This window comes from Leucoraja erinacea, chromosome 32 (assembly GCF_028641065.1).
Source record: "Leucoraja erinacea ecotype New England chromosome 32, Leri_hhj_1, whole genome shotgun sequence".
NCBI classification, from domain to species: Eukaryota; Metazoa; Chordata; class Chondrichthyes; order Rajiformes; family Rajidae; genus Leucoraja; species Leucoraja erinaceus.
The window spans coordinates 18,750,402-18,775,296 of record NC_073408.1 but is presented as its reverse complement, the minus strand read 5'-3'; the positions used below and the strand labels follow the sequence as shown (position 1 = coordinate 18,775,296).

At 45.5% G+C, this 24,895-nt stretch overlaps 1 protein-coding gene across 3 annotated transcripts in view; it reads left to right on the top strand.

Moving 5' to 3' along the window:
- Positions 1–24,895, top strand: part of robo4 (roundabout, axon guidance receptor, homolog 4 (Drosophila)) — a 96,378-nt gene that overhangs the window by 53,202 nt on the left and 18,281 nt on the right. For all 3 annotated transcript variants that reach the window (XM_055660833.1, XM_055660831.1, XM_055660832.1), the window contains exons 9-15: positions 1,908–2,029; positions 3,731–3,902; positions 10,840–11,028; positions 15,099–15,141; positions 15,225–15,355; positions 16,281–16,598; positions 21,071–21,160. In XM_055660833.1, coding sequence (XP_055516808.1) covers positions 1,908–2,029; positions 3,731–3,902; positions 10,840–11,028; positions 15,099–15,141; positions 15,225–15,355; positions 16,281–16,598; positions 21,071–21,160 — 1,065 coding nt within the window. The remainder of the gene's footprint in view (positions 1–1,907; positions 2,030–3,730; positions 3,903–10,839; positions 11,029–15,098; positions 15,142–15,224; positions 15,356–16,280; positions 16,599–21,070; positions 21,161–24,895) is intronic.

Here is a 24,895-nt window from a genome sequence, read left to right as displayed (position 1 = left end):
ATTCAATTGGTCCGCCATATCCTGGTTCCCCATGATCAACTCACCTGTTTCTGACTGCAAGGGACCTACATTTGTTTTAACTAATCTCTTTCTTTTCACATATCTATAAAAACTTTTGCAGTCAGTTTTTATGTTCCCTGCCAGTTTTCTTTCATAATCCATTTTTCCTTTCCTAATTAAGCCCTTCGTCCTCCTCTGCTGGTCTCTGAATTTCTCCCAGTCCTCCGGTATGCTGCTTTTTTTGGCTAGTTTGTACGCATCATCCTTTGCTTTGATACTATCCCTGATTTCCCTTGTTATCCATGGATGCACTACCTTCCCTGATTTATTCTTTTGCCAAACTGGGATGAACAATTTTTGTAGTTCATCCATGCAGTCTTTAAATGCCTTCCATTGCATATCCACCGTCAACCCTTTTAGAATTAATTGCCAGTCAATCTTGTAACACAGAGGGAGACCCTGCAGCTCACTGTATCTATGTCTGGTACAAAACAGGTTTAGACTTTAGAGAGATACAGCACGGGAACAGGCACTTCGGCCCACCGTGTCTGCGTCATCACCCCATTCACTAGCACTATCCCACACACCGGGGACAATTTACAATTTTACCAAATTAACCTACAAACCTGTGCATTTTTGGAGCTTGGGAGGAAACCGGGGCACCCAGAGAAAACCCACGCAGCCACGGGGAGAACGTGTAAACTCCATACCCGTAGCCGTAGCTGGTCAGACTGATCCTGCTTTCACCACACTGCATCAGTCTGAAGAATAGTCCCAAACTGAAACGTCGCCTATCCCCATGCTCCAGAGATGCTGCTTGACCCGCTAAGTTACTCCAGCACTGTGGCACTTTTTCTGATTTGGAATCCTGCAGGTATTGGCATCCACATACAGTCTCTGCCTCCACACCCATTTAGCCACCCCCTGAAACAAGCCCCTGAGGAACATATCTATTGTCATATCTTCTCTAATCCATCTACTAATTATTATAAATTTACGCCGCCCAGTTTTTGAACTCTCAGGTGCACGAAACAAACCAGTTCCATTTATTTTGTTTTAACCCCTCCTTATTTTTTACACTTCAGAGATGTCTATTAGTCTTCTGTGTTGTGAAGTTTAAATCCTAAGCCGAGACAATCTTTCCTCATGCAATTTGAAAGTAGGGAAATAATGTTGAATATTATTATCGTCTGGCAGCATGGATAATGGATTACTGTAGCCTTTGGGAAAACAATTAGGGACTGGAAGTCACAGATATAAAAGAAAGGGTTGGAGAATTGAGAGTGATCTGAGGAAAGACGTCTTCATGCTGTATGTCTGGAATCTAGAATGAGCAGTGGTGGAGCCCTGGAGCTGCTGCCTCACAGAGCCAGAGATAAGGGTTCAATACTGACCTCGGCTGCTGTCTGTGCGGAGTTTGCATGTCCTCACTGTGACCACGTGGGTTTCCTCTGGGTACCCACATCCCAGTCAATCAGATTTGTAGGTTAATTAGCCCCTATCAACTTGTCCCTAGTGTGCAGGGAGTAGATGCAAAAGTAGGATAACATAGAACTAATATGTATGGGTGAAGGGTGGTCAGCATTGACGTGATGGGCCAAAGGGCCTATTTCCATGCTTTCTCACAAAACTGAACTAAACCAAGGTGGTGGAGGTAGTATCCTGTGAGAGGAAAGTGGTGTAGTGAGGAAGTTCTGCTTTAAACAAAAAGAGCTATTACAAATTCTATTGAGGTAGTAAAGACAGACTCTGTAAAACCTATAATGTCCCCCTCCCCCTCACAGTTCCTTTAAACCATTCCAATGTTTTATGGATTGAAGTGGTTGGTGAAATCTGTAATGTTGCAGCTTTGGTGTGAGTAGTTGACAGTGACTAGTAATCTCCCTTCTCTTGTGTCTCATGTTCAGTACCCGACGCTCCCCCTGATGGTGTTATCATTGCGACCACAGAGAGGAGGAATGACAGTATTGTGGTCAGCTGGAAGCCACCTCCTCCCGAGTCTCACAACGGCATCATTAAAGGTTACAAGGTACGATGACAGTGGGTAAGAGTGGAATGGGACTCGTCTATCGCCCCGGAAAGCTGTTAATAAAGGGCCTGTCCCACATGGGCGTCATTTACGGGTCACGCAGGTGGCGCGCAAAGATTTTGTGAATCCCAAAATCCTGGGGCGGCGCCCGCGACCGCACGTCACTGCCTATATCACCATGCGCGCATAATGCACGTGTAATACACGCCATGCGCGCATCACGTGCGTGTCACAACCGCTTAAATTATGTTGGGTAAATGACGCGCATATGGCGCCCAAGTGGGACAGGCCCTTAGCGGTTCAATTGCAGACTGCAGAGTTAGATTTCTGAAGAAAAGATTTCATGGTTGGCTGCATGAACTGAAATCCCAATGAAAATTGATAGCCTTTTAGATGGACTCATGGATATGCAGGGAATGGAGGGATATGGATTAGTTTAGGGTTGTGTTAGGCACAGACATGGCGGGCCGAAGGGCTGTTCCTGTACTGTACTGATTCTGAATTCTGAAAATGTAGGATTCTGAAGAGACCCTTCAGCCCATTCAGTCTGCACTGACCATCAAGCACCCTCTGATACATTAATCCAATCCTAACCCATTTTATTCTCTCGACATTCCCATCAATTCCTCCCGGGTTCTCGATCTCCTCTGCAAACAGTAATGAATTTATGGTGTATAATTAAACTACCAACCTGTGTGATATTGGGATTACCGTACTTTAGAGATATAGCATGGAAACAGGCCCTTCATCCCATTGACTCTTCAGTGCTGTGACCCGACACACTAGGGACAATTTACAAAGCCAATTAACCAACAAACTTGCACGTATTTGGATTGTGGGAGGAAACCAGGGCACCCAGGGAAAACCCACGCGGCCACAGGGAGAACGTCCAATCTCCGTACAGACAGCACCTGTAGTCAGGATCAAACCTGAATCTCTGGCATTGTTTAGGCAGCAGTTCTACCGCTGCACCACTGTGCCACCCAAATGTGGAAGTAAACGAAGGCATCTGGAGCAAAATCTTGCAGTATTGAGGAGAAAGTGCAAACTCTACACATCCTGGAGCACCAGAGGCCAGGATTAAACGTCGACAGCTTGAACTGTGGGGCAGTGCCTCTACTTGCTGCAAGACTTGAAGCCACATTACCCTTGCAGGTAAAGAATGTGGCTCACTCACGTCAAATTCCGAGAAGGAGGGATGAATGGAAATATTTTAACAGAGTGGAGATAAAGTTGTGAAAGATTGGGGGAGTGAAGCTTCTGAGGAACTGGCATAGAAGAGGAGTTGAGGCCAGTATGGTTGACCATGTTGAATGGTGGGCCGGCTGGACAATGCTATTCACAACATAGAACATGGAGCAGTACAGCACAGGAACAAGCTCCTTGCCACACAATGTCTGTCCCAAACCTGGCGCCAAGATAGACAAATGCTGGAGTAACTCAGCAGGTCAGGCAGCATCTCTGGAGAAAAGGAACAGGTGACGTTTTGGATCGAGACTGAGCCTTCAGTCTGAAGAAGGGTCTCGACCCGAAAGGTCACCTGTTACTTTTCTCCAGGGATGCTGCCTGGCCCGCTGAGTTACTCCAGCATTATGTGTCTATCTTCGGTCTAAACCTTCCTACACATGATGCCAAGATATGATTTGCTTGCATTCTTGCACAGTTGATACAAAATATTTTCTCTTCTTTCCTTGGTGCTAGGTTTGGTGCTTGGGGAATGACACACAGTACCACAGAAACTGGACTGTGAACAGCAGCACGCACCAGCTGGAGATCCCTGCCATGAATTCTGGGATTGAGTACCGAGTGCAGATCGCAGCCATCAACGGTGCGGGGATCGGAGTGCACACCAAGCCTCAGTATGTCTACCTAGGTCAGTACACAGGGAAAGGCCAGTGGCTCATTGACACCAGCTTTGCTTCCCACTCTCTCTGTCTCTCTCTCTGCCAACCCACCCAAACCTCTCTCGTTCTGTCACTTGTGCAGATCAATCTCCAGAATGGAGATGAGGAGGAATTTGTTCAGCCAGAGGGAGGTGCATCTGTGGATTCATTGCTACAAATGGTCGTGGAGGCCAAGACGTTGGGTATTTCTAAAGCAGAGATTGATAGATCGTCGATTAGTAAGGGTGTGACAGGTTACAGGGAGAAGGCAGGAGAATGGGGTTGAGAGGAAAAAATCGATCAGCCATGATTGAATGGCGGAGTAGACTCAATGGCTGAATGGTGTGATTCTGTTCCAATATCTTATGGAGCCATGTGAGACAGAATCTTTATCTGTTTTGTAGACTCATAGAAACTCCCAACCAGTTGTGTTTCTACAGTTAAATCAGCACATTAACCATACTCCCCAACTTACTGCATTACTGACTATATCTCTGCTGATGCTAAATGGACACTACACTGAGGGATAGACACAAAATGCTGGAGTAACTCAGCGGGACAGGCGGTGTCAGACAGCAGGACAGACAGGCAATCTGAAGAAGGGTCTCAACCCGAAACGTCACTCATTCCTTCTTTCCAGCGATGCTGCCCGTCGCGCTGAGTTACTCCAGCATTTTGTGTCTATCTTAGGTTTAAACCAGCATCTGCAGGTCCTTCCTTCTCCACTGTAGGACTCGGTATTCCTCCCAGTATTTCTCTAAGTGTTATCTATCCTCTATTGGTTAATTAATTTGTAAATAATTAGGCCCTCTGCTTTAATTGAAAATTAGTTAATGCTCTAATTAGTACATTATTCCTTGAAAGATTATACCCACCAAAAATCTTCAGTCCCTGCATTTCCACCACCTCTCGATTCTCCCAGGCAATCCCACACATCAATGGTGCTCGTCATTCAATAGTTAAACACATTAAGGCCTTTGTGAGGATTTTGCATCACTTTCCCTGGGCTATGACGATGGTATTTGCACTGGTTATCACCTTTTCAAACTCCATAGGTCTTCGAATGTTTCCCAAATGTTGGAACGTTGCAAAGGTAACCCCACTATTGGAGATAGAAAGGAACCATGGATCAGTTAGTTTGAAATGAATAGTAGGAAAAATCCTGGTATTATTTATTAAGGAAGTGGTAACAGGACATGAGGAAACAATAATAGGATTCTGCGGAGTTAAAGGTAGACAGAAATGCTGGAGAAACTCAGCGGGTGAGGCAGCATCTATGGAGCGAAGGGAATAGGCAACGTTTCGGGTCGAAACCCTTCTTCACACTGATGTGATGGTGGGGGGGAGGGGGGAGGGGGTGGAAGAAAGGAAGAGGTGGAGCCAGAGGGTTGAGGGAGAGCTGAGAAGGGGAGGAGACAGTTGGGACTACCTGAAATTGGAGAAGTCAATGTTCAAACCGCTGGGGTGCAAACTGCCCAAGCGAAATATGAGGTGCTGCTCCTCCAATTTGCGGTGGTCCTCACTCTGGCCATGGAGGAGGCCCAGGACAGAAAGGTCGGATTCGAAATGGGAGGGGGAGTCAACGTTGATTTATTAAAGGGAAATGGCATTAAACAAAACGGTAAAGAGTTTTTGAAGTTGCAACAAGCAGAATGTAAAGGAGACCCAGAGGATGTGGTGTGCATGGACATCTAGTAGACTTCTAAGTTTGTGTAAAAAAGATAATGAAGAGAAATCACAGTATGTGGGTTGGGGGTGATGTACTGACCTAGATGGAAGCTTGGAAAGAAGAGACTAGGAATAAATGGGTCATTTTTGGATTGCAAGGCTGTTGTAGGCTGTTGTCGTCACCTGCCTGTAGGTGTCCTGGCTATTTATATCGGGCCACTCCTGAAATAATATATCATGTACGAAATAGAAGTTGGAGGAGGCCATTCAATCCCTCTTACCTGTGTTGTCAGTCAGTAAGAACACGGCTACCCTGTTACCTTGGCACCACTTTCTTGTACTATATTCACTGCTTCCCTTGGTATCAAAGAGAAACTACCATGTCTGTCTTGAATATATCCATCCACAGAGCTTCCACTACTTCTTGGAGGTAGAATTGGCTGTATTCCCAGAATAGGCTGGTCAGGCCGCATTTGGAGTACTGTAAGCAAATTTGGGCCCCATATCTGAGGAAGGATGTGCTGGCTCTGGAGAGAGGGTCCAGAGGAGGTTTACAAGAATGATTCCGTGAATGAGTGGGTTAGCATATGATGAGCATTTGATGACACTGCGCCTCTACTCGCTGGAGTTTAGAAGGTTGAAGGGGAGACCTCATTGAAACGTACAGAATAACGAAAGGCATAGATAAAGTGGATGTGGAAATTATGTTTCCACTGCTGGGGAGAGTCTAGGACCAGAGGTCATAGCCTCAGAATTAAAGAGCGCTCTGTTAGAAAGGTGGTGAGGAGGAACTTCTTTAGTCAGAGGGTAGTTAATGTGTAGAACTCATTGCCACTGAGAGCTATGGAGGCAAAGTCAATGGATATTTTTAAGGCAGATAAAACAAATTCTTGATTAGAAGGGGTGTCAAGGGTTATGGGGGCGAGGCAGGAAAATAGGATAGGAGGCAGCGATCAGCCACGATTGAAAGGCTAAGTAGACTTGATGGGCCAAATGGCCTAATTCTACTCCTAGAACTTGTGAACTTGTGAATTCCAAAGATTCATGACTCCCTATGACCTCTGCCTGAATGGCCAACCACACATGTTGAGACATCGATGTCTGGTTCTGCAGTAAATATTCTTAAACACGGTCCTTGCGACCAGTCTGTCAAGCCTCTAGAATTTTGTATCTCGGCACAGGTGATGTATGGACAGCATGGTGGCGCAGCAGTAGAATTGCTGCCTCACAGCGCCAGAGACCCGGATTCAATCCTGACGACGGATGCTGTCTGCGTGGAGTTTGCACGTTCTCCCTGTGACAATGTTGGTTTCCTCCGGGTGCTCCGGTTTCACCCGCGTCCCAAAGACGTGTGGGTTTATAGGTTAATTAGCTTCTGTAAATTGCCCCGTGTGTAGGAAGCACATACATAACATAGAACGAGTTATAGAATTAATGTACGAGTTTGACTTAGTCGGCTGAAGGGCCTGTTTCTATGCTGTATCTCTAAAACTAAAACTAAAATTATCGCAAGGTATTCTCCTCTCCTAAATTTCAGCAATTTACTTAATTTCTCAACTGACTAACACCCTTTGTTGAACCTGCATTGTGTTCTCCTCATTGCAAGAATATCCTTCCTTCGGGTTGAGACCTTGTACACAATATTCCAGGTGTGGTCTCCCCAGGGCTGCAAACATCTTTGCTCTTGTGCTCACATCTTCTGCACACACCATCTGTCCTCCTAATTACATTGCGGTGCTGGTTCGAAGGGCTGAATGGCCTAATCCTGCAGCTATTGTCTAGTGTCTACATGCTGTACCTATGTGTTAATGTTCAGTGATGCATGTACCTAGCTCTCTCCTACATCTGAGGCAAGTACCAAACTAATGAGTCAGAGTAGCTTATGCTGTCTCTGATACCTCTGTGAAAGTGTCCATGTCCCACTCCCAAAGCTAATGAAGGAGTAATGGAGCCACTGTCTTGAAGTAAACTGTAGTGGACCCCACATATACCCCAGCACACCTCATATAAACCCCACACACTCTGAATTGAAGGACTATAAATTTGGGGTTTTGGCAGTAGTCGCTGTCTGTTTTATGTTTCCGCCTTTGAAGACTTTTGAATAATCTCTGGGCTGTGCTCCACCTTTGCGACTAGATTAGTTTATAGTTTGGAGCAGGCCTTTCAGCCCATTGGGTCCGTAATGATCAACGATCCCCTTACACTAGCTCTATCCGACACACAAGGGACAATTTACAATCTTTACCGAAACCAATTAACCTACAAACCTGTACGTCTTTGGAGTGTGGGAGGAAACCAGAGCAACTGGGGAAAACCCACGCAGTCACGGGGAGATCGTACAAACTTCATACAGACAGCACCCGTAGTCAGGATCGAACCCAGGACTTTGACGCTTGTCTGAGTGTCTGAAGTTTGGTGCCCCAAATCAAGTGGTTGTTCAAATTGTCTATACTTTGCTTCTGAGAAACAGCTACAGAATTAAAGGTAACACTGCAAGGTTATCTCTGTTCTTCCCGATAATTAGGTTGTGAAAGTTTGATAGGCCCTTAAGTCTTGGAGAACATGGACAGGTGACATTTTTGAGAACAAAGTGAGGTTGAGGTCCATTGTAGGTCTGGGTGAGTGAGGCCCGGAGCTGCTGGAGAGGCAGAGCGAGGGACTGCTGGTTCCGGTGCATGGAGGACCGTGTAGAATGCAGGACACACAAGGAGAACTGTCGCAAGAAGCGGTGGATTGAGTGCAGGTGCCTGAAATCCTGGTCGGGCCTGAAATGGGTGTATTTCGAATGGAGCTGGAAGCCACGTATCACAAGATGGCTGGTGCAGGCAAGTACTGAGTGCAGGCTGTGATAAAGAGGGAATGCAGATGCTGGGGAATCGAAGGTTACACAGAAAAGCTGGAGAAACTCAGCGGGTGCAGCAGCATGGAGCGAAGGAAGGCAACGTTTCGGGCCGAAGTTGCCTATTTCAGGCTCCATAGATGCTGCTGCACCCGCTGAGTTTCTCCAGCTTTTCTGTGTAACCCACATGGCTGTGATGGTGTGTCTGGGTCAGAATCTGGCAGCCTTCTTCTCCCTTGACTTGGAGTTCCCATCCCTTTGAACAGAAGCCCTGTACCTCAGTCTGGAGTACCCTCTGCTGACCCAACACCATTCCCTCTCCCTTCTCCATCCTCACCAGTAGCAACCTCATCATTCCACTCATCCCGCCATCTGATACCAGGTCTCTCGTCCCCTCCCCTTGCACTCATCTCCTGCGGCAAGTTGCAGCAAAAGAAGGATTGATTGCTCAGTTACGACTGTCAACATAATGTTCTGGTAGAAGATTAATAGTTCATTTTGGCGGAAACGCCTCTATGTTTTCAAGTGATGTGCTGAGCAAAATGCGGCCTTTTGTCTGAACTGTTCAACTCCCCGCATGGGATATTAAATGCTGCCTGTGTGATATACATGTTTGAAGCTGCCTGCGTAATTCTTAATCTCACAAGCGGTGGATTGAAGCCTGCACAAGTCACGAAAAGGTTATTTTATGTGATTATGAAATGCAGCAATCTCATTTTGTTTAAATAATGAAAAATCTATTCATTTATCCATTGTTGATTCTCCCTGCGCTGTTCTGCGGGTTTATAATGAGCCGAGCAGAAAACAATCATTTATCATTCATCGCAGGGTTGAGACAGAGTTATTTCACATCATGTTGGATACTCGATTGGAGATGGGGGAACAGGAATTGCGTACATTACATGCTCACCTCCCTCATTCATCTCCATCACTCTCCCAGGATGGGCTGCCAGTAAACACAATCCCATTTTACATCTGTGGCCCTGTTCAAAGTGAAACAAACAAGACTGAATAATCCCAAAGGTGGGAGAATTTTACCGAACCAGAGCAGTAAAATCATTGCAGCTTCTAAGTTCGTGTCAGAGGAGTAGAATTAGGCTATTTGTAAGTTTAAAGGAGCAGAATTAGGCCATTCAGCCCATCTAGTCTACTCAGCCATTCAATCACAGTTGATCTATTTTTCCCTCTCGACCTCATTCTCCTGCCTTCCCCCCCATAACCGTTGCCACCCGTATTAATCAAGAACCTGTCAATCTCCGCTTTAAAAATACCCAATGACTTGGCCTCCACAGCATCTGTGCCAATGAATTCCACAGATTCACTACCCTCTGATTAACAAAATTCCTTCCTCTAAAGGTACATCCATTTATTGTGAAGCTGTGGCCTCTGGTCCTAGACTCTCCCACAAGAGGTAACATCCGCTCCACATCTACTCTATCCAGGCCAGTAAAACACAATGACAGTCTCCACTAGATCTAATTACCCACAGTTTGACACTAGCGATTTAGAACATACAACACAGAACAGCACAAAAACGGGCACTTCAGCCCACACTGTGCTAAATATGTTGCTGAATATGGAAAACTAATCTCATCTGCCTGCATGGGATACATATAGCTCCATTATCTGTGTGTCTATCTAAAAGCCTCTTAAATGTCACTGTCATATCAGCTTCCACTAGCACCACTGGCAGCGTGTTCCAAGCACCAATCATGTGTGTGTGTGTGTGTGTGTGTGTGTGTATGTATGTGTGTCTGTGTGTGCATCTGTGTGTTTGCATCTGTGTGTGTGTCTGTGTGTATCTGTGTGTATGTGTGTGTGCATCTATATGTGTGTCTGTGTGTATCTGTGCGTATGTGTGTGTGTGCATCTGTGTGTATGTGAGTGTCAGTGACTGCGTGTGTGTCTTTGTCTGTTTGTGTGTGTGTCTGTGTGTGTGTCTGCGTGTGTGTCTGTGTGTGTGGGGTGTGTGTGTGTCTGTGAGTGTATGTGTGTGTCAGTGTCTGCATGTGTGTGTCACTGTTCGTGTCTGTGTGTGTGTGTGTGTGTGTGTGTGTGTGCGTGTGTGTGTTGTGTGTGTGTGTGTGTGTGTGTGTGTGTGTGAGTGTGTGTGTGGTGTGTGTGTGTGTGTGTGTGTGTCTGCATGTGTGTGTGTGTGTGTGTGGTGTGTGTGTGTGTGTGTGTGTGTGTGTGTGTGTGTGTGTGTGTGTGTGTGTGTGTGTGTGTGTGTGTGTGTGTGTGTGTGTGTGTACCCTATATACTATGCCTCTCAAAATGTGCAGACTTCTATAAGGTCTCCCCGCAACCTATGAAGTTCCAGAGAAAACAACCCAAGTTTATCCAACCACTCCTTGCAGATAATACCGTCTAATCCCGGCAGTATTCTTGTGAATCTTTACCTTGTTTTCTTTCAATCCTAGACCCTTTGGGACAGGAGACGTCATCAGAGTCATCGACCTTTGGACTGGTGCTGGAGTTTGTCAGGCAGCCGGTGTTCATTGCAAGTGCTGGGAGCGTGATCTGGGTCATCCTGGTGGTGCTCAGTGTGTGTTTGTACTGTCGCCGGGCAAAACAGGGCCACCTTCAGAAGAAACACAAGCTGAGCAAAGGTGAGAGAAACTTGATGGCAATTTATCACCAGCGTCACTGCACACCTTAAAACTGGTGACTTGGCGAAGGGTTAATTAGAGCTGAGGACAACTAGGTTGATGGAACCCAACCGTGAAGAGGGTCCATCCTCTAGCTTCACAACTCGCAACTTCAATCCTTTTATCTCACGCCTTCTGTCTTTTCATCTCTTGCCTTTGTCCAATCATCTGCCCATCAAAAGCTCTCCTCACCTGTATAAACCTATTACATGCCTGGCTTTGTTCTGCCCCCTCCTCTCTTCAAGCTTTCTTACCCCCTGACAATCAGTCTGACTAAAGGTCCCGGCCCAAAACATCACCAGTCCATGTTCTCCAGAGATGCTGCCCGACCTGGTGAGTTGCTCCACATCCTTGTGTCTTCTTTTGAAGAGGCTCAGATTTTCATTTAGAACAACACGGGCACAATGTTTGTGCCGGACATGATGCCAAGTTAAACTGATCTAATCCTGCCTGTACATAATCTATATCCCTCTATTCCCCACACTTCCATGTGCATATCTAAAAGCCTCTTAAAAACCACTATGATATCTGCCTTCACCACCTACCTGGCATTGTGCTCTAGGCCCCCACTACTCTTTGTGTAAAAAAACTTGCCTGTACATCTCCATTAGACTTTCTCCCCCTCTCACCTTATAGCTATGCCCTCTACTATTGGACATTTCCACCATGCGGGAAAAAGGTTTTGACTGTCTACCCTATCTATGCCTCTCATCGTTACATATGCTTTATCAAGTCCACTCAACATCCGACTTTCCAGAGAATACAATCCAAGTCTATGCAACCTCTTCATGTGGCTGGAACACTCTAATCCAGTCAGGCCCCTCTGCACCCTCTCCAAAACATCCACATCTTTCCTGTAATGGGGCCACCAGAACTTCACTTGACTCCAAATGTGGCCGAACCTAAGTATTATGATGCTGCATCATGACTTCCTGACTCTTGTACCCTGCCCCTGGCAATAAAACTTACACCCTCTCTGCTTGCAGTGCCACCTTCAGTGAGCTATCAACTTGGACTCCAAATACTCTTGGATACTCAATGCTGTTAAGGGCAAAGTGTAACACATCACACTTGCTTGGGTGAAACTCCATCTGCCATTTCTTCACCCATTTCTGCAGCTAACCCATCTGCATCCTGCTGTATCTTCTAACAAGCTTCCTCACTGTCTGCAACTCCAACAGTTTTGGTGTTGTCTGCAAACTTACTCACCAACCCATCTGCATTTACATTTACTGCATTCCCGGTCATTTATATACATCATATACAGCAGAGATCCCTGCGGAACTCCACTGGTCATAGACCTCCAGCCAGGGTAGCTTCCTTCCACCACAACCCTCTGTCTTCTACGAATAAGCCAGTTCTGAATCCATACAACCAAGTCATTGTGAACCCCACACATCTTAATCCTCTGGATCAGCCTTCATGAGGGAAACATTTAAAACCTTACTGATCGTGCATCTTTTAAGTTAACCTCTCTATTGTGGTGCTGATGAAGAGTTTCCAAACAAATGAAAACAAAATTATGTTCCCTTCATCTCTTTATCTTTCTTCTTTTTCTTCTTTGCTCTTTACTCTTCACCTTCACTTTTCTCTCCATCTCTCTCTCTCTCTCTGCTTCTCCGCTTTCCTCCTTTATATTCCATCCGTCTTTATCCTTCCATAATTGTCTATCTCCGCCCCATCTCAGAATATTGTCCTCCCTTTACTTCTGTCGCCCCTTCTTGTTATTGCTGCTTCCTTTGTCACTCCTGTTTCTCCACTCCTGCACATCAACGTCTCATAGTCCACTTCCCCAACTAGCTCTCAATTCCCGACATTAAGCAAACGTTTCACCGTGACTAACCACTAGGTGGAGCATGCGTGTTACTTACAGACTGTAGACCCGATCTATGTGGGAGCCCTTGGGATGCTCTTTATATCAGTTCTGATAATGTGTTCGACACAGCCAATTCCTCTTAAAATAATGACCCCTGCCTAACCAAATAATGCAAGTACCAAGCATGAGTGCTTATTCTCCAAGATGAAAGGGACGCAAGAAATGATTGGGGAGTCCATACAATGGAAACATGAGGGGTCAAAACTGTGTTCTTGAATCCCTAAAGATTTTGGAGAGCGCATGATTTTTCATAATTGTTTTGAAACTGGACCTATGTCAGTGATCAAACCAGGGATGCATCATACTTCAAATGTCCAACGGTTCTTTATTGTCACGTGTGTACTGCACGGTGAAATTATTTTTGCATAGGTCACACATGCACGAATCGCCATAATTTGGCGGCATTTACAAAAAAATCCTAAGTCCAAGCGCTCGGAGTACTGGAGCAGCTCCCGATCTAGGTAAGTCCCAGTCTGCTGCAGGGCCTCCGTCGTTCAAGGAGTTCATCGTCACAGTATTACTTGCAAGGCATACAAGGGAAACGGTCCCAAAACTGAGTTCTTGAATCCCTAAAGGATGGAGAGCGTAATGATTGGCAAAATGGTTAGTAGGATCAAACCAGGGATGGGCCGAAGGGCCATTATTGTCACTGTGTACTGCACGATATTAGTTGGGCATAGGTCAGTTTGAGAATCTATTTGTGGCAACAAAAAAATTGGGGGGGGGAGGGGGGGTCTGCTGCAGGGCCTCCGTCGTTCAAGGAGTTCATCGTCACAGTATTACTTGCAAGGCATAGAAGGAAACAGTCCCAATACACAATAGACAATTAATAATAGGTGCAGGAGTAGGCCATTTGGCCCTTCGAGCCAGCACTGCCATTCACTGTGATCATGGTTGATCATCCACAATCAAGTTCCTGAATAATAACTGTATTGTCCTGAGACAAGAATGTGTGTTTAACGCCACTCTGGTGAGATGCAGTGATGGTTTTCAGTGATACCCAGCATATTTCACAGGCATTTTTGAATGCATTTGGCGGCAGGCAGTAGATAGGAATGTTTGATGAACCATTGTAACTTTGTGGGTGCCAGAATGTGGCAATATCTGTGTACTGCCTTGCTGAGGTCTGCTATGTGATTTTACCAGGTTGTACACAAAACAAAGCATTTCACTGTACCTAGATACACGTGACTAAAGTATCGGTGAATCATCGGTGTGATAACTGGCCAATAAACTTAAAATTGCAAATACAATAAAATGTCAAACTTCCTGCTTCTGGTACTGAGCTTTAGCGGCTGAGAACCTCAGATAACAAAACATCTCAGTGTGATTCCATTCCTGGTGATAAAGATGTGTGTACCCAGAATATGGAATGTAACGTTTTATCCAAATTATGGTTGGCATCAATTTTGACCGGATATAGCCACATAACAAGAATAGAGCCAGAAAAATGTGAGCAATTGGATTTGTTTTTTGCAAAACTTGCCATTGGATGGAGTGCTTGTAATGATTCTATTGTTCCAAATAGAAACAGAGGAAAGCACTCGTTCATAAGTCGTAGAGGCAGAATTAGGCCATTTGGCCCATTGAGTCTACTCCACCATTCAATTTTGGCTCTCAACTCCATTCTCCTGCCTTAAAAATACCCAATGACTTGGCCTCCACAGCCATCTGTGGCAATGAATTCCACAGATTCACCACCGTCTGACTAAAGAAATTCCCCCCACATCTCCTTTCTAAAGGTACAGTACATTATTTTATTCTGAGGCTGTGCTCTCTGGTCCTAGACTCTCCCACTAGTAGAATCATCCTCTCCACCCACAACAGGGCACAACTCTTGTGTCAGAAGGAACTGCAGATGCTGGTTTACACTGAAGATAGACACAAAATGCTGGAGTAACTCAGCGGGACAGGCAGCATCTCTGGAGAAAAGGAATAGGTGGTGTTTCGGGTCGAGACCTTTCTTCAGACTCAAGGAATAACATTCTGGTCCTCGACCCGAAACGTCACCCATTCCTTCTCTTCGAGGATGCTGCATGAACCATTGAGCTGTTCCAGCATTTTGTGTCGCACTCCTTGACTAGACGACTGTTGAATTTCCATGTGGGGAAGGATTATTTCCGTTTTACTAATTCATGTTATTTGTGCCTCGCAGGCATGTACAAGTGGGCTAATGACGACATTATAATCAAACACAGGTAAGCTGTGCCAGGATGAGTGATGGTTTGCATTTGCTGCTCATTAAACAGTTATCTGACAACCTTTTCTTGATTTAACCCAGGATGAACCTGACAGATTCGCCTTGGCTGTCCAACTCTTGGAAGTCAAACAGCTGCTCCAAGACCCTCAGTGTGGGGAGTCGCCGTCCTCTCTGGATGCACAGCTGGGAGAACCAGACGTACAGAGAAATAGGTAAGAAATAGGTTTTTGTAATCCAGATTTAAAACCCGGTGATCGAGGGCGCCGATTGGAGGAGAGAGACGTCGGTCGGCAGGCAATGGGGGCGGGACATGATTCAGCGCGATGATTGGAGGAGGGAGGAGTGGGGGGGGGGGGGGGGGGGGGTGGATTGAGGATAGAGTGCGGTGAATTGGAGCAAAGATCTTATAGCGGAGCTCCGCTATAAGATCTTTGGATTGGAGGAGGGAGATGTGGCACAGACCTACGCTTCATCCGCAGCCAGGATGATCCCGGCCGGGTCTCCGGCGCTGTCCTGCCCCCTCCCGAGTCCCCCACCCCGGCAGGTGGCCAGAGAGATCGGCAGCAAAGATCCTCCGCTATAGGATCTAGGATCTTTGGTCGGCAGTCATGCGGGCCAGCACAGAGAAACAGCGCTAAACCCAACTAACTCTGCTTGTCCCGCCAGGTGAGCCGACAGCCTTCCTGGACTTGCGGGAAATATGGCCAGCGCGGAGAAGCAGTGCTGGTGTCCCCTCAGTCCAGGCAGGGCTGTGGTTAACCCGGTGAGACAGGCAGTGTTGAGCTGCATTTAGCGCTGGATTGAGTCTCCAAAGCCTCGCGCGCGTGTGAGTGTGCGCGTGCGCGCGTGGCCGGCAAAAAATTGTGTCCCCCGTCCCCTCCATGTTTTGATAGCAAGTTCCGCTCTTGGGCAGTGGTACGCCAGCGCATCCACTACGAAGAATTTCACTGTACCTAGATACATGTGACAATAAACGCATAATTGAATGGCGGAGTAGACTTGATGGGCCAAATGGTCTAATTCTGCTCCTATCACTTGTAAAGTATCATGGAATCATTGTAATGAGCCCTTGTCATGGTAGTCAGTCAATTGATGCACTTTAGGCTGTCCTTCTGAATCTGCCTCTTTCATTTGCAGGCTCGACATTTGAGAAGACTCCAGTGCTGAGAGTCCATCGGCCCGGACTGATGCCTGACAACTTCCTGAGTGGGACGGCTAACTCTGATGTTAGTGGCAAAGATCTGAAGACGTTCAGCACTCCGCTCACACAGAGGTCCACCGTATCCAACTGCAGTGTCCAGATGACTCCAGACCACAGCCCTCTGCCTTTGCTGAAGAACAACATCAACAGAAACAACATCAGTGGCTATGGTCACGATGTAGTAAAGGCGTCGCAGAAAATGCCGCCCTATCTGCGGCCAAACGTGGAATTCTGGGATAAAAACTGCAACAAAGGTGAGCATGCAAATCACACAGCCTGGAAGTGTCTATTAGTCACAGCACTTAGTCATACAGCATGGAAACAGGCCTTTAAGCCCAAATCATCCATGCCAACCAAGATACCCCTAGGCCAGTCCCATTGGCCTGCATTTGGCCCATCTAAACATTTCCTATCCACATACCTATCCAAGCGCCTTTGAAATGTTGGCATTGTACCTGCATCAAAAACCTCCTCCGACAGCTCGTTCCTTAAGCCCACCATCCTCTGAATGTGCTGCTTTCTTCCCGGTGCCATACCGAGTTACTAGGATTCCCACCGGACATAGTTGCTTGAGTTACTTCCATTGCTTAACATAATATTTCTAGTGCAGTAAATCCCTCCGATAATCCGTTATCTGCATCTTTCATGTGTCGGAGCCAAATGGGTAAGAACAATGTTGTCTTTACGAAAATACTTTTTTAAAAAACAATAATCGGATTCCTCAGCCAGGGTCCCTCGACTTATTTTGTGTCTTGTTCTCAATTGACTTATTTTTAATAAACAAATTGCTCAAAATGCCAAGGCGAGATTTGAACCCATTATCACTGTCGGCCAAGGGCTCGCACTTTATTAGACACCATTAGGCTGTAATATGATGGTGCAGAGTTGGAAATTAGGTCACATTTTAAAATCAGGGAACAAGCTTACAATTCCCAAAGGCTGATCCATGACGAGTTCTAAGCAGCTGGCAAAAATGTTCAGAGACTCCAAAGTAGTTCATTCCATCGGATGCCTAGCAACTGACTCGCTTTTCTTACAGAAACTGCCACTTGGAATTCTGCAGACCGCTTCCTTGTTGTGGCACTGTGCACATGACTTCACGGAGTAATCCAACGCTTGGCTTCAGTATGTTTGTCAGCTGAAAGAGTGCCGAGAAAACAAAGGACGCAAAATACTTAGCACGGAACGTTATTAAGCTCGGCAAAGCAGAGAGAGTTCAAAGTGCAATCATTGGTCTGTTCAAATACAGCTCCATTGTTCCCAATGGGAATTGTCGGCCTACTCAGGCTTCTCAACATTAGGGGCGGCACAGATGGTAGAGCTGCTGCCTCGCAGCACTGGAGACCCCGGTTCCATCCTGACCTCGGGTGCTGTCTATGTGGAGTTTGCACGTTCTCCCTGTGACCGCGTGCATTCCCTCCGGGTGCTCCGGTTTCCTCCCACGTCCCAAAAACGTGCGGGTCTATGGATTAATTGGCTTCTTGTAAATTGCCCCTAGTGTGTAGGGAGTGGATGAGAAAATGGGATAGCATAGAACTAGTGTGAACAGGTGATCAAAGCGTGGATTCGGTGGACCGAGGGGCCTGTTTCCATGTTGTATCTCTTGCCAATTGCAGGCATTACAGTCAACTCAGCCAAATCTTCACCACATTATCTTGAATATTGTGTTATCAATGGTCTGAAACGGAACACCTAACCAATTCTTTATGGACGTAATTGGAAGAGTGAGGCTGGGTATAAAGCTAGGGTTACAACTTGGCCAACTTTCTTCTTAACTTCATATGCTACTGTACAATTGCTGGTTGTCAGTGAATCTGTTCCTCAGCAAGAAGCCTGCAGTTGTTAGAAAGGTGGAGTACAGGTCTGGGTTATAACGTGCTCCTCCTGCCCACCACCAAGGCCTCATTATGTAGCTAAAATAGACACAACATGCTGAAGTAACTCAGTGGGCCAGGCAGCATCTCTGTCCCATTGCACAGTGCCGGAGTTATAGGCACCACTAGTCTCTGCCACCTATCCAGGGGAGGCTGATCTAGTTGGTGCCTTGGTTTCAAATGTCCCTCCCTCCCTCTCTCCCTATAGCAACTGATTCGTTTCCCTGTGTTTCCATAGTCATACAAGCAATAATTATGGTAAACTATGAAGGTACGGTTATTAATGGGGACAGCTGGATTCATGCTGTCATATTAGATGCATTTAGTGTTTACCTGCAAGTTAACACAGATTAATCAATTGTTAAGTCGATTGTTATAACTACTTTAAGCCGTTCATTTTACACATTGATCTCGGCAGCTTTTAATGTTGATATGTTTATGTTAACCTCTTCAATTCAATTATTTTGACCTTTTTAATTCAAATTGTTTATTTTATTTTAGCTGGTGTAGTTTGAACTGCTTAGTTTCATCTGTCATTTTAAATTGTTCTCATTTGCTTTTTGGTTGTCATAAATGCCTTTAAAGAGCTTTAATGGGCTCATTAACAGCTGAAAACCTTCAAGCTTTTGGAAAGTGTGCTTGACACCTTTTATAAATATCCACCTTGCACCTTGAGGTGTGGAAAGGAACCTCACAGAGTCTTGAATGGTTGAGAGAACAAAAGTTCCTGACCTTTCGAGTCTATACATCTCAAACACTCTACTGTAAGATATAAACACATGAATTAGAGATGCATGTAGTTATTTTACTATTTAATTAGACCACGGATATTAACACCATTAATAACACCGGAAGGCCAGTCATGGTCTGATTTCAAACTCAACTCCAAATTCTCATCAACTTTCAGTAACCTTTCACTCCCTTTACTTACACTTCTGCCTTAAAAATATTCAAAGCTTCTATTTCCCACTCACTGCCCTTTGTAGAAGAGAGTTCCAGTCTCTCAACACACTAAGAGAAATATGAACTACAGTGCTTCAGAAAGTATTTAGACACTTTCACATTTTCCACATTTTGTTACGTTACAGCCTTTTTTTAAATGGATTCAATTCTTTTTTTTTTGTCATCAATCTACACACAATACCCCAGAATGAAGAAGAGAAAAAAGGTGTTTAGAAAATTTTGTAAAGTTCAAAAGAAATAACAGAAATATCATATTTACATAAGTATTCAGACCCTTTGCTATGACACTCAAAATTGAGCTTAGGTTCATCCTGTTTCCATTGATTAACCTTGAGATGTTTCTACAACTTGATTGGAGTCCACCAGCGGTAAATTAAATTGATTGGACATGATTTGGAAAGGCATACACCTGTCTATATAAGGTCACACAGTTGACAGTGCATGTCAGAGCAAAAACCAAGCCATGAAGATGAAGGAAATGTCCGTAAACCTCCGAGACAGGATTGTGTCGAGACACAGATCTGGGGAAGGGTATAAAACAATTTCTGCAGCATTGCAGGTCCTGCAGAGTACAGTGGCCTCCATCTTTCTTTAATGGAAGAACTTTGAAACCACCAGGACTCTTCATAGAGCTGGCCGCCCGGCCAAACTGAGCAATCGGGGGAGAAGGACCTTGGTCAGGGAGGTGACCAAGAACCCAATGGTCACTCTGACAGAGCTCCAGAGTTCCTCTGTGGAGATGGGAGAACCTTCCAGAAGGACAACTATATCTGCAGAACTCCACCAATCAGGCCTTTATGGTAGAATGACCAGACGGAAGCCACTCAGTAAAAGGCACATGACAGCCTGCTTGAAGTTTGCCATAAGGTATGAGAAACAAGATTCTCTGGTCTGAGGAAACCAAGATTGAACTCTTTGGCCTGAATGCCAAGCGACATGTCTTGAGGAAACCAGGCAACGCTCATCACCTGGCCAATACCATATCTACAGTAAAGCAGCATGCTGTGGAGATGTTTTTTTGAACGGCAGGATCGGGAGACTAGTCAGGATCGAGGGAAAGATGAATGGAGCAAAGTACAGAGAGATCTTCGATGAAAACCTGCTCCAGAGCGTTCTGGACCTCCGACTGAGACGGAGGTTCATCTTCCATCAGGACAACGACTCTAAGCACACGGCTAAGACAACACAGAAGTGGCTTTGTGACAAGTCTGGGAATGGCCCAGCCAGAGCCTGAACTTGAACCCAATCGAACACCTCTGGAGGGACCTGAAAATAGCTGTGCATCGACGCTCCCCATCCAACCTGACAGAGCTTGAGAGGATCTGCAGAGAAGAATGGGAGAAGTTACCCAAATACAGGTGTGCCAAGCTTGTAGCATTTTACCCAAGAAGACTTGAGGCTGTAATCACTGCCAAAGGTGCCTCAACAAAGTACTGAGTAAAGGGTCTGAATACTTATGTAAATGTGATATTTCAGTTATTTATTTTTGATTACTTTGCAAACATTTCTAAACACCTGTATTCACTTTTTTATTATGTGGTATTGTGTGTAGATTGATGATAAAAAAATAATTTAATCCATTTAAGAATAAGACTGTAATGTAACAAAGTGTGGAAAAAGTGAAGGGGTCTGAATACTTCCTGAATGCTCTGGACACCATCCCTGTCTACAATGGATGGCACCTTATTTATAAGCAGTGATCCCGAATCCTAGATTCTCCCACAAGATGAATCATCACCTCCACATCACCCTGCCAAGGTTGCTAAGGAAGTTCACGTGTTTTAAGTTACATCTGTTGAAATATATTCTTTGATGGTCTTGGATATACTGGAACTGGAACTCTTGATCATTTGAAGATGCACATTGAATTCTTCCACTCTAATCCCCAGGAAACAACGGGCCGGTAATGGCCATTTGTCGCAACCCAACGCCAGGGAACGTGCCAGCCGCCATCACCAGCCCAGCGAGCACCCGCAAAGGTAAAACCATCAGCGCCATTCACATAATGACAGAATTGAAGGTACTTTCCCCTGCAACTGCAGGAGATGCAACACATTTCCCTTTACCTTTTACCTCCCCCCTCGATTTCATCCAAGGACCCCAACAGTCTTTTCAGGTGAGGCAGAGGTTCACTTGCACCTCCTCCAACCTCATCTACTGTATCCGCTGTTCCAGGTGTCAACTTCTGTACCGGCGAGACCAAGCGCGGACTAGGCCATCGTTTCGCTGAACACCTCCGCTCAGTCCGTATTAACGTACCTGATCTCCCGGTTGCTCAGCACAGTAACTCCCTCTCCCATTCTGATCTTTCTGTCCTGGGCCTCCTCTATTGTCAGTGAGGCCCAGTGCAAATTGGAGGAACAGCACCTCATATTTCACCTGGGTAGTTTACACCCCAGCGGTATGAACATTAACTTCAAATAGCCCTTGCTTTCCCTCTCTCCCCATCCCCTCCCACTGCCCAGTTCTCCTACCAGTCGTACTGTCTCAGTCTATATTCTATCTTTGTCCCGCCCACTCCCCTGACATCAGTCTGAAGAAGGATCTCGACCCGAAACGTCATCCATTACTTCTCTCCAGAGATGTTGCCTGTCCCGCTGAGTTACTCCAGCATTTTGTGTCTACCTTTGTTTTAAACTAAACTCAAATTTGCCTTGGCTCCGAACAATTTGATAGAATTTGCCGGTGCCTGTGGTTTGACCTCAGACTTAAGGTGCAGCACTATGAAGAAGCCCTTGCAGTTTCACTCACAGTGCAACCACTGTGATGTTGCGATGCCTTTCACACGGCACGTCCCATTGCACAGTTACCAGGTGTGCCTGCCACACGCTTCCCCTAATTGGCCCCACCATGCAGTCACTAAATCAAGGTTGGTGTGCCCTGAGTCCATGGTGCCCCATTCCCACTGTGGCGGTGTGACCTCATGCTGCCCATTTCTGACCCAGCCAGAGCCTACAGGCCTGGCTACCTCCCATGTAATGGGTGGCTGCCTGGAACATACTCACGCACTCAGAGTGAGTGACAGGAGGGAAGTAATATAAGGTCATTGGACCTTCACACCACTCGTGGACTTCCCATCAGAGGTGGGACCCTCCATGAACTTGAAGTCTGCACAGTGGCGCAACGTGTAGAGTTGATACCTCATGGCTCCAGAGACTCGGTTTCGATCCAAATTGCAATGCTGTCTGTGTGGAGTTCACACATTCTCTCTGTGACTGCATGGATTTCCCTGGGTGCTCTGGTTTCCTCCCATATCCTAAAGATATGTGGGTTCATAGGTTAACTGGCCCGGGTTTATTGGTGATTGATCGAGTTTCGGGGGAATTGACGGGAATGTGAGGAGAATAAACTGGGATGAGTGTTGTTGATTCATGTGGACTGGAGGGTCAGTGTCTCTCTGTTTGTATCTGGCACTCAATATACCAGACTCTGACCAAAGAGCAAGTACAGAGGTCCAGCTCCCAGCACCAGGGATGTACGTTCACATTGCAATTACTTTGTCTGCAACATGAGCCATGCCTTCTTCCAAGGTGGCTTATCAGTCTTCTCTCTGAGTCTGAACAGGTGAAACGTTCAATATTCAGGATTTGAACAAGGAAGCACAAGGACCTGCAGATTCTGGATAGATTTGCAACAAAAGGCACAAAATGGAGTAACTCACGAGGTCAGGCAGCATCTCTAGAGAACATGGACTGAAGAAGGGCCCCGATCCAAGATGTGACCTAGACATGTTCTCCAAACATGCTACCTGTCCCCGCTGAGTTACTCCAGCACTTTGTGTCTTTTGTTGAATATGGAATCTAGGTCACGACACCGCAAGACGGAACTCTGAATGAAGCATGAACGTAAGCTGCTCTGCATGCAGGGATGTATCATCTGTTGACAGCACCAACAATATTGATTGTGCCTTTGTAGAATATTTCTAATGCCCCAAGTCTGTCAGGGTATTGTAGGTGCTGCCTTTCACCTCTAGAGAGCAGCATTAGCTCATAGTTGCTTTCTTCATTTCACCTTCTCTGTTCGGCTTACAATGTGACTGGAGTACAGTTTCACAGGTTCTAGCAATTCTCCAGGCTCGCATGCATCTAGACCATCAGGGCCAGCATGCTATTTAACTACGCTGCTCTGATCTCAGCCAGCGAGTTGAGTCTGTATCACTGACTTACGAGCAGTTTAATCCTAGGCTTGTTTAAGAAGGAACTGCAGATCTGGAAACTGGAAAATCGAAGGTAGACAAAAATACTGGAGAAACTCAGCGGGTGAGGCAGCATCTATGGAGCGAAGGAAATAGGCAACGTTTCGGGTCGAAACCCTTCTTCAGGCTTCTCTCGCTTTTCCTCTATATTTATTTCTACCATGGCTCATTCATTCTTATTAAAATATTTAGTACATCTTGTTTATCCTTAAAATAACCATTATCTATAAATGGCAGCAATTATCTTGAAGTGGAGAATATTTAAAAAGCATAAGTACAGAATACAATCTGCAATATGACAAACATATGTTGATACATTGCCGATGTGTATGTCATGTTAATATATTCGTATTATATAATTTTAAAGTGTATTGCATATGATGCATAGTTATGTGTGTTGTTGAAAAATATATGAAGCTCAGTCATATAGTGTATCAGGCACTTGGGATGATGATTACTGCAATATAGAACAGGAGATAGAATATGTTAATATGGAAAGAAACCCATGTAACAATTTATTGATTGTCAGTGTGCAAAAGGGAATTTTTTTTTTAGTTCAGTTTAGAGATATAGCGTAGAAACAGGCCCTTCGGCCCACTGGGTCCACACTGACCAGCGATCACCAACCAGTGTGTACGCCAGTTCTATCCTACACACTCTAGGGACAATTTTACACAGGCCAATTAACCTACAAACCTGCAGGTTTTTGGAATGTGGGAGGAATCCCGAACACCTGGAGAAAACCCACATAGTCACAGGGAGAACGTACAAACTATACAGACAGTACCCATAGTCAGGATCGAACCAGGCTCTCTGGTGCTGTAAGGCAGCAACTTTACTGCTGCGCCACCATGCCGCTCTATTTTGTAAGAGAATAATATGAATACAATTCTATTTCATTTTCAGTTTTTACTGGTTGTACTCAACAATACAGAAAAATATATATTTAGATAGAGAGAGAGAGAGGACGAGACCTATGTTACCTGTTCTCCTGCCAAGGATCTATGTTTAGCCCTGGGCCAGCATTTGCTACTGATTCAGAAAGCTTTGGACAAATCTCACATGAAATCAGCACAACATGTATATAGACTCTCGAGTTCCATCTTCCTCCTTTCATGTGGAAAGGCTGACATGGTGCTATCTGGATAAGATCAATAAGTTGGAATGTGCAGGAATGTACTGCAGATACTAGTTTAAATCAAAGATAGACACAATAAGCTGGAGTAACTCAGTGGGTCAGGCAGCATCTCTGGAGAAAAGGGAATAAGTTATATTTCGGGTCAATATCCTTCTTCAGACTGAAGACTGGAAACTTCTTCAGACTGAAGAAGGGTCTCTACCCATAACATCACCTATTCCTTTTCTCCAGAGATGCTGCCTGACCCGCTGAGTTACTCCAGCTTTTTGTGGTCGAGGAGCTACTAGCTCAATCATGAGCTTGTCTAGGAGCCCTGGGCATTGTACATTAGAGGGGATTTTGTTTCATGTTTGTGCCGTGGGCCAGGCAGTGGTGGGAATG